Source organism: Podarcis pityusensis (genome assembly GCF_964106645.2).
Source record: "Podarcis pityusensis genome assembly, chromosome: 3".
In the NCBI taxonomy this organism is placed as follows: Eukaryota; Metazoa; Chordata; class Lepidosauria; order Squamata; family Lacertidae; genus Podarcis; species Podarcis pityusensis.
In genome coordinates, this window is record NC_138026.1 from 45,736,777 (window position 1) to 45,752,433 (window position 15,657).

General features: G+C 40.2%; 2 protein-coding genes across 4 annotated transcripts in view; one reads left to right on the top strand and one right to left on the bottom strand.

The window, feature by feature from the left end:
• The window catches only part of KLHL32 (kelch like family member 32), a 67,926-nt gene extending 63,335 nt beyond the window's left edge, over positions 1–4,591 (top strand). For both annotated transcript variants that reach the window (XM_080997536.1, XM_080997537.1), the window contains 2 exons: positions 756–850; positions 2,028–4,591. In XM_080997536.1, the coding sequence (XP_080853662.1) occupies positions 756–850; positions 2,028–2,189 (257 nt within the window). In that variant the 3' untranslated portion in view covers positions 2,190–4,591. The remainder of the gene's footprint in view (positions 1–755; positions 851–2,027) is intronic.
• Positions 4,592–8,759: 4,168 nt separating this feature from the next.
• MMS22L (MMS22 like, DNA repair protein) overlaps positions 8,760–15,657 on the bottom strand; it is a 73,682-nt gene continuing 66,784 nt past the window's right edge. For both annotated transcript variants that reach the window (XM_080997529.1, XM_080997530.1), the window contains 3 exons: positions 15,068–15,164; positions 13,116–13,283; positions 8,760–11,122 (listed from right to left, as the gene is read on the bottom strand). In XM_080997529.1, the coding sequence (XP_080853655.1) occupies positions 11,041–11,122; positions 13,116–13,283; positions 15,068–15,164 (347 nt within the window). In that variant the 3' untranslated portion in view covers positions 8,760–11,040. The remainder of the gene's footprint in view (positions 11,123–13,115; positions 13,284–15,067; positions 15,165–15,657) is intronic.

Sequence of the window (15,657 nt, forward strand, 5' to 3'; positions counted from 1 at the left end):
AGACATGCACCACTTTTGACTTGTCAGGCCAGCCCCGTCATGTATGGCAACTTATTTCGAAGCTCTTCTTTTTATTGGGTGGGGCTGCAAAAGTTGTTGCAGGCCTGCTCTACTTCAATCTTTCTCCTTCTATCCTATGACCAGTACCTGCTACTGTTGTCTTTTGCTCATAGGTGGCTTATTATTGCTAATCAACTGCAAAGACAGAAGATGGGGAGTTGTTAAAACAAGTTCAGGTGCCTGCTCTAAAAGTGATCAGTGCTATCACAACCAGTAAAGACCACTTGATTCTGACTGTGGTGTATACCAGTGCAAGAACACAGCTTGTACATCAGCTGTTGATTGTGAGATAACCCATTCCCCTCAAAATAGCAATTATTTGGTGCATGGTGGGAATAGAAACACTGAAGAGTGCTGTACATGTTTTTAAACTATACTCAAATAGAAATGCTTGGGCAAATGTGTGCAGTAGCAGGAGAAATTTACAATAAGTAGAACTTACAACTTGCATGGGTGTGTTGTACTATTTTAGATTCTTCAAAAACATTGGAAATGTACCAATAAGCTTGTCTGTTGACTCTGTTTTAAGAGAGATTATAGCAATGTTTCCATGTAAACAGCTGGCTAGCTGAATCTATGTGCAGCATCCCACAGTATAGAAGTAGTGTGTGTGTGTGTGTGTGTGTGTGTATATATATATATATATATATATACATACACACACAAACACATATGGTTTTGTTTTTCTGCTTCAGGCCAAAATGAATCGGGAGTTGCTGTTCACAATGGCAGAATATACTTAGTTGGTGGCTACTCATTTTGGACAAATGAACCCTCCGCATGTATCCAGGTCAGTGGTTTAGGCTCCTTCTTTCGAGTCTCTCCCAGTGGTATTGCAAGGTTACCTTTTCCAGAATTGTTCACACTGGGATATCTTTTTGGTGAAACAGACCTATGCAATTGATTTAAACTTCTAAGAAAAGAGGAAAAGCAACTTGTCTAAACTGTTAGGATCATAAGTTGGCAACACTTACTTTTGAAAAAGCTCATTGGGGTAAAGGTAAAAAGTGCTTGCTTGTTCAGCAGTCTTCATAGTAGTACAGCCACATACATTTATTTTCCACTGCTACCATTTAACTCTTGCTTTTAATAAGTGTGCTTAAGCAGAAATAGTAGGGCACCAGCAGAGTTGACATGTGCATGTGTGCTGATTCCCAATGAAAACTTTGGTAGGAATCCTGGTCTTTAACATCAGTTCACATTGTTTTAAGAGTGTATGTTTAGGCGATTTACAAAAATTGCATGCCTTTAGAGTGTGCCAAATATTGATCTTTCCTTAAAACAAATCCTCAAAGCTATGTCTCTAACAAGAAATGTGCTTTACACTGATCATTTCAAAAAAGTTTTCGTTGATTTTGAAGTATTTAGACACAATCTTTTCTACTACATACATGAAAGGAAGCCATTCGTAATAACTAAAATACATGGAAATAAGAAAAAAAAAAGGATGCAAATATTTAATTGCCATTCTTATATGTACTGTAGTATGCAAGTATTGGAGGAGATCAGCATTTAATATGAATTAGGGTGTTGTACAAGTGTTTGCTACAATACATGTAAGACTTAGTGCTGTTATTGAGCCTGCCGCCTGCATAGTTAGATCACAGCTTTTGACTTGCTTACTGTGGTCATTTTTCTTACTGCAAATCATTTTAAATTTGAGAGCATCGAAAAGTGAAACTCTTAGTCCTCACTTGTAGCCTGAAGCAGTACGTCACTCTGCTGAATGTGTAGACCAGCTCTGTGCCATAGAGCATGGCAACAGTTCAGGCATGCTGGGGTCAACTTGTTTGCAACAGGTGCACAGTGCTCAAATTCTGGGTATTTTCTTTTGTTTTCAGGGATGGCTGGCACATAACTTTGATTATATAGAATAGGTAGATCAGTGGAACAGCAATACATAAAGCTGCCTTTGGTTCATGATAAATATTTAAGCTTTTACCCACCTTGTTTTTGGCTCTTACTAGGTGCTGGATGTTAGTAAGGAAGGAAAAGAAGAGGTTTTCTATGGGCCCACGTTGCCTTTTCCTTCTAATGGGATAGCTGCCTGCTTCCTTCCGGCACCCTACTCAACATGCCCCAACCTGCAGCCTTTGCAAGTGCCTCATCACAAGATAGGCACTATGTGAGAAAAGGAGCGTGACTGACGAGAGAGGAAGCTTCTTCATCCATCCTGATTTCATCTTCGAATCAACCAAAAGGGGAAGAATTGCTCTGAAATTCTTTATTGTATTAAATGCAGTAGAAGCCAAAAAGAACACTAATGAAAGGGGGCCAGAATTGCACCTAGACCCTCCTACCTTCAAGCAGGGCTTGGGCATCTTTGCTCACTAAGTATTCTAGGAACATTTTATGCAGTTTATTTGGCTTCACACTTATAAGGATCTGCCAGGATTACTGACTTCCCAAAGTGCTTTGCAAAAGAGTGTGTGATACGTCAATGAGGAAACATAATACTACATATGCAATTTAATATATTTGGCAAAAAAGGGATCCTTGATTTAGTTCCATAGGTTGTTGCTTCTAGTGCTAGGTACTGTCAAAGATGTGCAAAAAATGAATTTTGCTTTTTCACTTAAACATAGAAATTCTCAAAATGTGGGCTACAACTGCAATGAGTTTGGACTACATAAAAAAAGGCTGAAAAAGGACTTATTTGAGTACTTGCTCTTGATCTTAGAAAAACCTTGAAGTTGTAACTGCTGTGCATTCCAACATTTCTCAACTGCAGGTGTAAGGAGCTCTGTTAGCCTCTGAAGAACCAGATGTTTCTTATGACTGCCTCATGGAGGTGAGGGTTAAAGGCTGGACTAAAAGCAATGTAGTTATTAAAAGTTTATGCTGGAGAAAAGGCAGCTAGGTGGTGCTATCAACAGAACAAAAGTATCATGTAGAACGGAGTCGTGAGACAGGCACATTAAAGGTTGTTTTAACGCCTTGCTGTAGTGTTCCCTATAGAATTAGACCTTGAATTGCAACTTAGACATAGTGAAGTTTGTTCGTTAAGCTTGGGTTTGTATGTCTTTGTATCCAAAGTGGTTTTTGAAACTACAGAACTATTTAGTAGAAACTTTTAGGAAAGCTGTCCCCACCCCATCCTGCTTAATTCCAATATCTTCATTTGGCAAAAGCTGCAAGGAGAATAACTCTTGTCTAGAGACCATTCTGAAATTTATTTTTGCCTATTTTAAGTTTGCCCTAAAGAGCAATTTAAAGAGACTGATTGAGCATCTGGCTCTGGGCAATTTTGAACTGCTCTATACTAGCCTTCCCAATTTTTAGCACTTACAGTTGACAAAAAAGGCAAGAGGGATTTAACAACTAAAAATGTGTAAGTAAGAGAACATGGGAAACAGTATTTTCATTCACATTAACTTGAGGATCCTGTTGCTGGGGAAGGGTAGTAGCAACCAGCTTGAATGTTGCAAGGCAAAGCAGTTGGCATTAAGATATGCTATGCACTGCCCCCTCCCCCAATACAGTTTTGGAAGGGCAACTGTTACAAGAGTTTATATGCCTCCTTTCTTACTGTGGTAGTGGGCAGTTTCAATAAAATTAGTCACACATTTTATGTATAGTTGGGAGCACTGGAAATTGTATTGTTAGGAAACCTAAATATTGTGCTTTTTTATTTTGGACTGGAGGAGCCTATTTTGCAGTCTGCATTACTTCCTCACAGTTGTCTTAACTAACAGGTAGTCAGGTCAGAGAATGCTTTGGAGCCAGTGGATTTTTCGAGTGCTAAATATCAACACTTGGCTCCCGAAATTATACAGAACCTTGTTTGGAAACAATACATCTCCATTGTCTAGCAGGAGTTGCCTTATGCTGTGTCAGCCTATTGCTCCATCTAACTTCCGCTGTCTGCTCTTGACTGACAGCAGCTTACTATGGTCTTATGCAGCTGTCATTTTATGACATGTGCTACCTGTTCCTTTCAAGTGGGGATACCAGGCATTGAACCGGGGACCTTCTTCCTACAAGTATATGCTCTATCACAGAGCCAGGGTCCCTAAGTCTTGGCTTCCTGTCCAAGGAACAATCGTGACTATGAATACCTGATAGTAACGAACTAGAACACAGGCCCTAAGGGAGGGAGCCAGTCATGACGGTGAACGCAATGGGCTCCCCTTTCTCTCCCTGACTTTTGCGCCAAATGACATGTCAGTTGAACAAGTGGGGTGATATAACTGGGTTATCACCTTCACATTTCTGCAGTCATTACTGTATAATACCCATTTGATGGAACATTTCAGTTTCATCCATGCAGGCCATTCTTACCGACAGCTCCAAGTTTAGTTTTATTAATGTACAATATCTTCATATTTTTGAAAACCTTGAAAATAAAATTGGTCAACTCACAGTTACAAGGGGAACCATTTTGTTTGTCTGCTGTGTGAATTCACAAACTAAGTTCAAGAAGCTGCCAGCTGCATAGGTAAAAGTTACTACCAGAAAACATTCATACAAATGTGCCTCCATTCTATATTACAGGCATATGTACAGTTTACAATAAAACTTTATTGTCTGACTACTGTATCATCTCTGCCTCACAATGTTTTTACATTTGAAAACTATTATGTGCATGCTAACTATTCCTAAGACCTGTACCACACATAAAGGTGTTGCAAGAGACAATCTGTTGCACACAAACACTTGACCTGATGAAACCACCCTTGCAAGGATGCAATTTCTACAGTGCTTATAGATAAGCACTAGAAATGGGTGGAGGGGACTCGTTACCTATCTCCTGCTCTGTTTAAGAGGTTTTGGAAGACCCTCTAGAATAGTGAGGGAGATAGCTTTGGAGGCTACAGGAAGACGAACAGAATCAGCAAAAGTTCTTCCTCACCACTACCAATGGATCCCTCCACTGTGGAGAACAGGTGACATCAAGTCATGGCACATTTTGCATAGGATGAGTAATGCACACCACAGATAATTTCTGACCATAAACTCTTATCAGTTAAAACATTTCTTACTAGGATGCTAAGACTATATCAATCTTAAGTGCTAAAAAGCATTCATATCTGTTAACTACAGTGACAGTTGGAGATATGAATTCACATTTGGCATACCAAAGCACAAATGTTCATTAAAAAATTCAGCTCTAGAAAATCTACTCGATGCAAATTCATTTCTCCCAAAGTATGTTTTGAACAATAAATTGTTTCTGGGTCTTTGACCGGCCTGTTCAGCTAGATCCAAGTTGTAGGAATTGCAGTACAGTATTCCCAAAACAAATATGCATCTAGTCTGTCTGGTTCCTCTTGAGTTTTGAAAGAAACGGCTCACCATTTTCATGATATTCCACTATATTAAGGAACCTGCCTATAATTGGTTTGCAAGAGCCACTTACCGTGTTGCAATCTCAGGCATAGGATGTTCAGCTTCACATCTTTAAACGTGGCAACTTGCTATGCTTTGCAAGGTTTGACTTTCCAATTTGTGCTTTTCTAATGGTGAGGAAGATACACCTGCCATTCATTCAATGGTACTTCTAGTGTGGAAAGAAAGGAACAACTATACAGATTTGTAAACCATGCTTGTTGCAGAGGTATGCATTATCCATTGTTCTGGCATCCAATGTGCCTTGCACAACAGACATAAAAAATGCTCTCTTGGTATTAGAAAAAACTCTTAAGTGTGAATGCATCTGGAGGACTGCTAATTAGATTTCAATTTGGAAAGGGAGCATTTCAGCAGGTCTGTTTATGACACTACATAGCAACTAGTGCTTGCAATGTCAGATAAAGCAAATTTCAACAACCAAGTTTTTTTGTTTTTACCGAGCCTACCTATAACTTTAATTCCAGTAAATTAATGAACTTGGGAAATCTGCATGCAAGTCCCACTGAGCACAACTGGATGAACATAGTTGAAGACTCTGCATCATCCAAGTCTCACACAAACTGAATTGCACATGTTATGTCATATCATCTATGCATTGCTTACATGATTGTGAACCACAACATAATAGCAAGCCATGTGACCAAGACATTTCCCACTGTTGCTCGTATTAATAAAATGTACACACAGCAGTAGCCACCTCACTAAGAAGTCTATAGATAAAGCAAAGATGGGGAACCTCGGGACTTTGGGCCAAAACGTGGCCTGTGGAGCAGGTGTGAGGGGTCCTGATCTGATCAGAAACCTTCCCAGCAGGCCCACCCATACGACAAGAACCTCTTCTACCATCAAAGAAATAACTTGGTTCTCACACTAAAGGGGAAAATAAAATGTCTATTCTGGCTAGAGAATTCCTATTTTTAGTATGTGATAAACACTATGAAGCTGAAGGAAAGAAAAATTGCAACATTTATGGACTGAATAGGAAGAAGCAGATAAATTATTCGAAGACATCAATTTGAGCTAGGTTGAACATCTGAACTCAGCTAAAATGGCCGACTAAGAAGGGTCTGGGAACAATAGTAACAGTTTCTCAAAGAAAACATATTGAAATAAGCCAATGTGCATTTCTGGACAGCCAGAAGCAGACCTATTCACTACCATAAAAGAGGTGGAGTGGGGAGGAGAGAAGCAAAGGTTGCTAACTTGCCAGAATATCATAAGACACCAAAGGAGTAGGTGCAAACATTTGCAAACTGCCCACTGATCACCAGGGTGTTGTATATGGCATTAGAAAAGTAAGATTCCATCAGCAAATTCATACAAACGTCGTAAAATGCTCTTAATATATTGATCTGATGAACAGATTGTGTGTCTGAAGCTGTTTTTTTATAAAAGCAAATCTGATTCCTAACCATTTTCATGCCTGTCTCAGTTAATATTTGGAATACTTCTGTCTCCAGACATGAAATTAAATGAAGAAATGAAGAAACTGAGCACAATAAGCATTACCTATTTTCTTGACAAACTGGTCCATTTAGATGTATCCATTTAGTGTATCTATGATAACTTGCCAGGAAAACTATACCAAATACTATTTAGATTTTTATATATATAAAAAAACCCCATGCTTTCTTCTATCATAAAAGGTATCTTTTACACCCCCTGGATCTTAGAAGCTTTTGTGACAAGGAAGAGGCTTCATCACTTAATTTGAAATGAAACTCTCTTGTAATTTAAAACACATCTTCATCTTCCCAACAATAAAAAAATGGGAAATTTTACAAAGTGGATGTACATATAATTGTGAATGATGGCAATTAGTATGAAATTTTGCAACAATGACCCCCCTCATTTTACAGTATCATGGACAATCATTTGATGCTTAAGAAACTAAGCAATTGGGGGGGGGGTGAAGGTGGTCACGTAATAGACTTTTTTTCTTTCCCTATACTAAAGTGAAAATGTAACGGAGGCACCCAGTTTACAAGAGGAACCTGGATTAAAAGAGCATTGAAACATATAGCACTGTAGAAAATCATACAAAACCGAAAGATATGACTTACCATCCAGATGTACAGTGCAACACAGCTATGGAGAATAGAAGCATCTCGGAGGAAAAGAAGATGGAAAAACTTTGTCACAAAAATGGTCCCCAAATACTCTAGAGCAGACCCTTAAACTATATTAGTCTGTTCCTTACCTTGTCCATCAGCATGCTGACTACTCATGATGGAAACTGGTCAGGTGAGGTTCTCCACCAAGTGCACTCTCCCCTTGCAGAAAAATAAAATAAAATGGGGCCAAGTCCAATAGGCTTCCCAGTTAAAGTCCCAAGCCCTCTCCAAAGTTCTGCAGTTTGCATGAAACATGTATATACAGGAGTGGACTGGAATGCGAGAAGAGGAAGTATGCATTCTGGCTGAGTGCAATACATTTCACTTACTTATAGAGGTGTCCATTTTGGTGCCTATGAGTTCATCTGCAAACTGAAGAAACAGCTGTGGTATGCATTGGCTACAACAGAATGCTTCTTTCAAGCCTAATTTCAGTTGGGAAAGAAGCCCTGTGGATGCTAGGAAAGGCCTCAATGGGCACATGTATGCCTGACCCCCACCCCCCGCGCTGGTGATAAATACCACGGATACCAGCACAGTTGGTTAGAGCATGGTGCCGATAAGGCCAAGGTTGTAGGTTTGATCCCCGTATGGACAGCTGCATGTTCCTGCATTGCAGGGGGTTGAAGAACTAGATGAGCCTCAGGGTCCCTTCCAAGTCAACAATTCTATGATTCCATTCCTTCTCGCTAATCTACTGCCTTGGAAAAGTTGACATGGTTGGGGAGGAAACAAGACGGACGGAAAGGGAGCCTTCATTTGATTCCGTCACCCACTAAAGAGTTTGGTGGGATTCTACTCGGATCTGCTACAATGCTTTGCAGGCCCCAACTGTCATCTACTAATAACTATAAATTGACAAGTTGAGATTTGCAGGTACTAAGATCCTTACTAGGGTCAAACAGATTTGGTTCAGGAGTTAATTAGTAGTACACTTTCTGAAGATATTCTTTAAAAATAGTAACAGCTGGTGATCTAATAGGACCCACCCCCCACTCTGCTCCAAAGCATACATGCAGGGGCTAACTTTGTTCTATGAAGAATTCCCTACTGCAATGTGGAACATTCCCCTTTATACAGATGAGAATAATAAAGTAATAGGTGCACAGTGGACCTTCTGGAACGCAGTCCACTGATGGGTTCCTTTTATCAATTTGATGTGATCACAGCAACAGCTGTCACACCTTCTCAAAGCCAGACGTAGTTTAAAACAGAAACAGGTTAAGAAGCAAGTCACAATAAAAGGATTTTTAGTTTGCAATCAAATCAGTTAGAATACTGTAGGGTAGTTACACTGACATCAGTCTTTATAGACATGCAATTATAAATCAGGGTAACATACTTCTGACCCATACTTGCTTTGAAGTGGGTTCCATGATCAGGATTTGTGGTCCTGAATTTTATAAATGAATTTACCATAAAAACAAAACAACTTTATAACAAAGCAATGTTAAAATAAGCATAAACAACTTTTGGCATCCACACACAAATATATACAACACAGAAACAGATCAATGCAGCTCATTTTCCATCATTTTTTTTGTGGGCTATAGAATCACTTTTTCAGTTTCCTACTTTCTGGAAGTTCTCTAGTTAACCAGCTAGAAGACCTTGCAAACCTCACTTGCAATATTATTAATCATATCTATTGCATAAAGCCACAGATATATGATCATTTGTCAGTGGTCATTTGATAGTATTTTCAAAGGCAGTTTGTTAATAAATCTTTCAACTGACTGCTTAACTGGAAACATTAACAAGTAATTTTTTATGCACTGAGAGCAATGTTACTTTTACATAAACCTTTAGAAAAGAAAAGAAAAATAAATCCCAGTTAAGTATTAATTATTCTGGAAATAATAAAAAACACTCTGTTCCGTTAGACAGTTTGTTACAATATACACTTCTATTATTTCAGAAGACAGAGGCTTCATTTTGAAGAAGTCTATGCTAAAGATGTTATCTGAGACTCAGATTTTGAAGGCATCTCACTTGAAGAGGCTTAATTCCCCCTCCCCTCTAGAAATGGAGGCCTTTTGAGATGAATAAAACTCCCAGGTGTAGGAGCTTACAAGAAGCTACAATGCAGGTTCAAAAAGTCACTTTCATAATGAAAAGAACCTCCATGCTCTGCAATATTAAGTAGCCTAAGAGAGGCTTTTAGTTACTGTATTATCTGAAGTAATGATAGTTGATTTAGGAAAGAGATAATCTGCTACCTTTACATAAGAATACCGTAACAATACAGAAAGGCTCTGAACAAGATTATGGAGAAGTTTCCATGGCAGTAATTGATAGACACACACACAAAAAACCAGTCTTTCATCATTAACTCTGAAAAGTTAGTTTGGTTCCCTGACTTTGCCGCCAAGTCCATACAACTCACTACTGCAATTCAAATGACTTGTAAGTTGCTAAGATTGTGTAATTTAATGGAAGCGTGAATTCCATACATCAAATAAATTTGGAAATTACAGGGAGAATTATGATAGAGCTCAGAACTGTAGGGATAAAATACCATAAACATTCTGAAATATCTAACAAATCCAATTTACTACATACAAAATGTAATCATACGTGATGCAAAAAAAAAAAAAAAAAAAAAAAAAAAAAGTAAGCAGAGATTTGAATTAAGATGTTTTTGCACCTGCATTCCTTCCTCCCTGTCTTAGAATCTGGTTGAAACTTTTTTCCCTTGCTAGGGATTCTTATACCGATAATAGAAAATTGGGGTGGTGGGGAGAAAAGGAATTGATGACATTTGTATAGTGACCTGGGTAGCAATTCTTATAACTGCATCAGCCCTTGTTATTCAAGTACGGGAGCGTGGCTCGCTCCACCGTACGAGGAGCAAAACCGTACAAGGACAACAGAGAAGGGGTTAAGAGGTCGAATTCTCCAGTGCGCATCTACACATTTTTAATACAGGGACAATGCTAGGACAGCTGTCACCGTTCCACGCAACACGGACACCAGCTCTTCTGTTAACATAAGGGGGCTGAAGCATCCTGACCTAACCCTGGCCTTGCTTAGATTGAACCCCCTTGCAGCCGCCAAGCTCATATGAAGTGTTTGTGAGCAAAACATCACTCAAGGTGTCAGAATGAAAGGCCTGACAGCCACAGCGTATTGATTCATTAGAGCAGAAAAAACTTTACTGTTAGAGATTACCTTTGCTGCTGCCCTTTGACTATTTTTGCTTTAAAGGAGGGGGGGGGGACCTTCAACAATACCTTAAGTCATCAACTTTCCTTTACTTGTTGTCATTTCCTTCTGATAGTCCCTGCTACTAGGATTCAATGGTTTTGCAGTTGCCGTATGGAAGAGAAAAACATCGGCGCTACTTCCTCACCCCACCCCACCCACGTTGCGTGCACTATTAAAGGCTACCGAGGGACAAAGTACACATTTTAAAGCTAAGACAGCGTCCACCTGTAGACAGGGAATTGGCAGTCTCCATAAAGGACCAGCATTCCTTGCAATGACTGTGCGGAAAGTAACAATCGGTGTGCTGCTAATGCGTTTCATTTCCCAGCTTCAGTATCTCCATTTGTCCAGCTTCTCTGAGTAGAGATAAGAGTCTTTTATAGGCTTCTCTGTTAAGGAGTAAAATAACAAAAAAACACTTTAATTAAAACCAGTGTCACGGAGTTTGAGAAATCAGTCATGTCACTCGTAGGTTACTTCAGGGGAATTTGAGGGAATCAATCTCAGAACTGTTCTGAAGCCTTGGAAAATGAAAGAACGCTGAGTACCTGTATAAGCAGGTGAAAAGGTAAAGGGACCCCTGACCATTAGGTCCAGTCGTGGCCAACTCTGGGGTTGCGGCGCTCATCTCGCTTTATTGGCCGAGGGAGCCGGCATACAGCTTCCGGGGCATATGGCCAGCATGACTAAGCCGCTTCTGGCAAACCAGAGCAGCGCACGGAAATGCCGTTTACCTTCCCACTGAAGTGGTACCTATTTATCTACTTGCACTTTGACGTGCTTTCGAACTGCTAGGTTGGCAGGAGCAAGGACCGAGCAACGGGAGCTCGCCCTGTTGCGGGGATTCGAACCGCCGACCTTCTGATCTGTAAGTCCTAGGCTCTGTGGTTTAACCCACAGCGCCACCCTCGTATAAGCAGGTGCAGAATGTCTAACGAAAACCAAGGCCATGCCAAAGAGCCAGTAAGGGTTGTTCTGAAAACAGAGATGTGGGATACCTCAGTCAGTAGAGCATAAGACTCTTAATCTCAGGGTCATGGGTTCGAGCCCCATGTTGGGCAAAAATATTCATGTACTGCAGGGGGTTGGACTAGATGACCCCTGGGATCAACTCTGTGATTCTAACCTTTTCAGCATGAGGGCCTCATTCCATTCTGGGTGGAGGAACAAATGTGAACTTTCTACACAAACTCACCCCCCCCCCTCTGTTCTCCTTCCAAGGAAACAAGAAGAACTGCCAGAGCTCAAGGGCACATTTCAGCCAGGACAAAACACCCAAGGAGGATGTGAAACGAGGCCAGATAAAGAGGCCGGGAGGGCTGCATTTGGCCTCTAGGCATGAGGCTTCTCACCCCTGCTAGACACCATAGTTAGACTCAATCTAACTTTGATTTAATATGGTGCACCTAACCATCTGCATCACTTGTATCCATCCATCTGGTGAAATGGAGACCAGGTGGATATTGTGATACAGATGCGAGTCTGCTTCAAGAGCCGGCTTTCCTGGCCAAATAACCCTGTATTTAAAAATTATGCAAGTTAGATAACCAGCAATTATTTAAGCAGAAGCCGTGACTTGTGTGCCTATGTTACATCAGTAACAATTCCTTTGACTTTAAGAAGTGGACTCAGACAAGACATAATGAGTGGAAGTCCTTAATTGTTCTGTGAACCGCCCTGAGACCTCCAGATATAGGGTGGTATATAAATTCAATAAATATTATTATTATTAATAATAATATAAATAGTTGCAGGACTAAACTGGCTTCTGTTTCCACTTTCATAGCCAACAGAAAGCATCAGCATAGTTTGAAAACCACTGAAATGCAAGAAATGCAGAAGCTGTGGGGAGAGGCAAGTTTTGTATAAATCAGCTTCCTTCTGATAAAAGGTATTTGCCAGGAGCAGCAAAAATAATATGACTTCTATTTCCTTCTAATTTTGAGAGCCTGCTTTTCAAGCACATACCAAAGACCCTTAGTGTCATACTAGCCTACTACTTATAAATGGAGTGGGGGTGGGGACCCACTATATGGTGTTTACATGGAAAGCGACAGATAATTAAATAAGCATTTATTTGGGCAATTTATATACTGCTTATATTTAAATAATAAGAAAATAAGACAGGGTTCACACAGCCAAAAAAGCAGATTCCTTTGCGAAGCGATCAGGCTCTGATAATAGCTTACTGGCATATTTCAATGTAAAGCATTTAACAAAACACAAAAAGGTGTTTCATTTAATAAATCTCATCCATATTTGCTAAGTATCTAGGAAGAATTTAACTTTGGAGAAACCTACACTGTAAGTTTAAATAGGCCTTTTGTGGAGAGAGTGAACTTCTGTTCATCACCCAAAAGCAACAGTAATCCCCAAACATACCTTTGCACAGCGTTTCTGCCAAGACCTTGTTTGTACTCTGAATTCCTCAGGGCCTCTGTCATAGCAGGAATCAGGCTGATAACTAGAGACTGGTCCAAGACTGCCACTGCTTCCAAGATGCTGTAAACTTGATTATCATACACAGTAGTGTAATCTTGGATAAACTGCCTGAAGGAAGAAACAAGGGCATTTAGTGCAAGGTACAAAAAAAAAGATTCTCAGAAAACAAACTCTACTGAATAAATGTGTACTTCTATTTGAAAACGAGTCCAGGGAGCTCATAGGATCAGATCTAGAAGCAGCAAGAAAGGGAGTATGGTAATATAATATATACACATTTTTAATATAAAAAATGTAAAAGCTAACCACAAATCCAGCAAGTATACAACACTTATTTTTTCAATACAGTATGTGCTGGAGAAAGTACTCAATTCAAAACATTATGGCAAACCATAGTTTGCACAAATGGCAATTTAAAACTGTGATGAAAAACCCTTTATCCATTTCCGATACCACAAGTGATCTAAAATTCCACCCTGAGCCCCTGGGTGTGATAAGGGTAAGTTGACAAAATCATGTAGAGTCAATGTTAATCTTAGGAAATTTGAATTTCAGAGGGATGCTGAACTTTCTTTTCCGTCTAGCTATCACTTGTTGAAGAAGTGTGCCAAATTTAAATGAAATTCTCCAGCCAAAATATGCACCCTTTCCTTCTTTTAATAGTTCATCATTTTGATTTGAGCTTTTAATCTGACAAGAAACCTTTGTTGGTGACCCCCTTGTCCCCACTTCTAAGTGGACTCTAGTGCCAAAAGAAACGTAACTATTCACTTGACTGCAAGTATTGCTAGCATTAGCTAATTCTGAATTCACATTTTGGGGTAAGGTATCCCCCCCAAATTTTCTAACACAAATGCTTTCGTGTTTTGAATGTTTTAAAATACAGTGGCACCTCAGGTTAAGAACTTAATTCATTCTGGAGGTCTGTTCTTAAACTGAAAATGTTCTTAACCTGAGGTACCACTTTAGCTAATGGGGCCTCCTGCTGCCACCGCCGTGCGATTTCTGTTCTCATCCTGAAGCAAAGTTCTTAACCTGAGGTACTATTTCTGGGTTAGCAGAGTCTGTAACCTGAAGCGTCTGTAACCCGAGGTACCACTGTACCTGCTTTTAAGTGGGTTTTTTTTTTAAAAAAAGTATTGAGAATGTCAATGGTTTGTTTTGTATTTTTGTAAACCACTTAGAGGTTTCCTAACAATCAAGTGATAAATGAATGAATGAATGAGGGAGCCCCAGACAAATTCTCACATTCATGATTTGTTCAAGCCTCTAGGTTGCGCTGGCTTAACAGTGGTGTGAGACGGTGTATGCAAAGGAACCCCAGGCACAGATCTATGTCAGGCTCCCAACTGCAGACATTTGCCCTCTAAGGCATAAAGGGAGATGGAGGCAGGCACAGCAAAGCCACAGAGCAGAGGGGTAGCCAGTGCATCCCTGCTGTTCCTCACTCAATTCTAATCACATGGGGAAATTCAGCATCTGAACAGGGCTCAAACAGTACTTGCTGATGATGGTGTGATAATTTCACAAGAGGAAAGTCACCCACACGCCATGGAGGTGGGAGGCAGTTCCCTGCCAGGGATGATATGCAATTCTGTCCGAGGATTATCCTAGCATGTGCCCCTGTGTTTTTAAGCCTGCAATGCCTTCTTTGTACGATGGCATTAAAATCCACTGAGGGTGGGGGAAGGGAATGAACGTGGCTTCGTTCTAAATAGTTTCCCCTTTCTTGTTTTGGCCGATCCACATGACAACCCGCTTTGCCAAGAATGGGAGTACTATAAACAATCAACTTCAAATTATGTTAGGGATAATTAGTTGCTTAAAAGAACATGTTTTCTGTCAAATGCCTTGCAATCGTTTCAGTGCCAATTGGCCAGTTTTCTACTTACCTAAACACAGAAATCAGCTGGGTGGCAAGCTCTCCTCCTGACCCCGCTTGGCAGCCTTCTACAACACACTGTAGAATCTCTGTAGACAGTTTTTTAACTGCAGGAAACAAATCACATGGAGCTTTCTAATAGACAATAGAGGAAAACAGCTCTGGGAGACAATATAGGCTTGCTTCTCTCTCTCTCTCTCTCTCTCTCACACACACACACACACACACACACACACACCATTTTGAGTGGCACAAGCTTAAACTGATGCAAAAGGCTCATACTGAACCTACAAGAAGAAATTACAACTGGCAGTAGCAGATTTTTCTACAAACCTAACACACTTTACTTGGGAGTAAATGTTTGCTGAACTCGGTGGGCCTTACTTCTGGCCTTTGTAAGGTGTGTGCACCCGGCTCGTTTTAAGCTGGCAACCCAAGAAGGCACCCCAGACTACTCAAATGCCTGATAGGTTTGTGTGAATGTCAGCATGCCTGTAGATAGTGAGCTGCTCAAGGCATAGACCTGTTTCTTTGCTTAGGCTCTGCAGGAGGGGTAGGAAGATTTCAACCTTGTGGGAGCTATCTTGTTGTGTGCTGGAA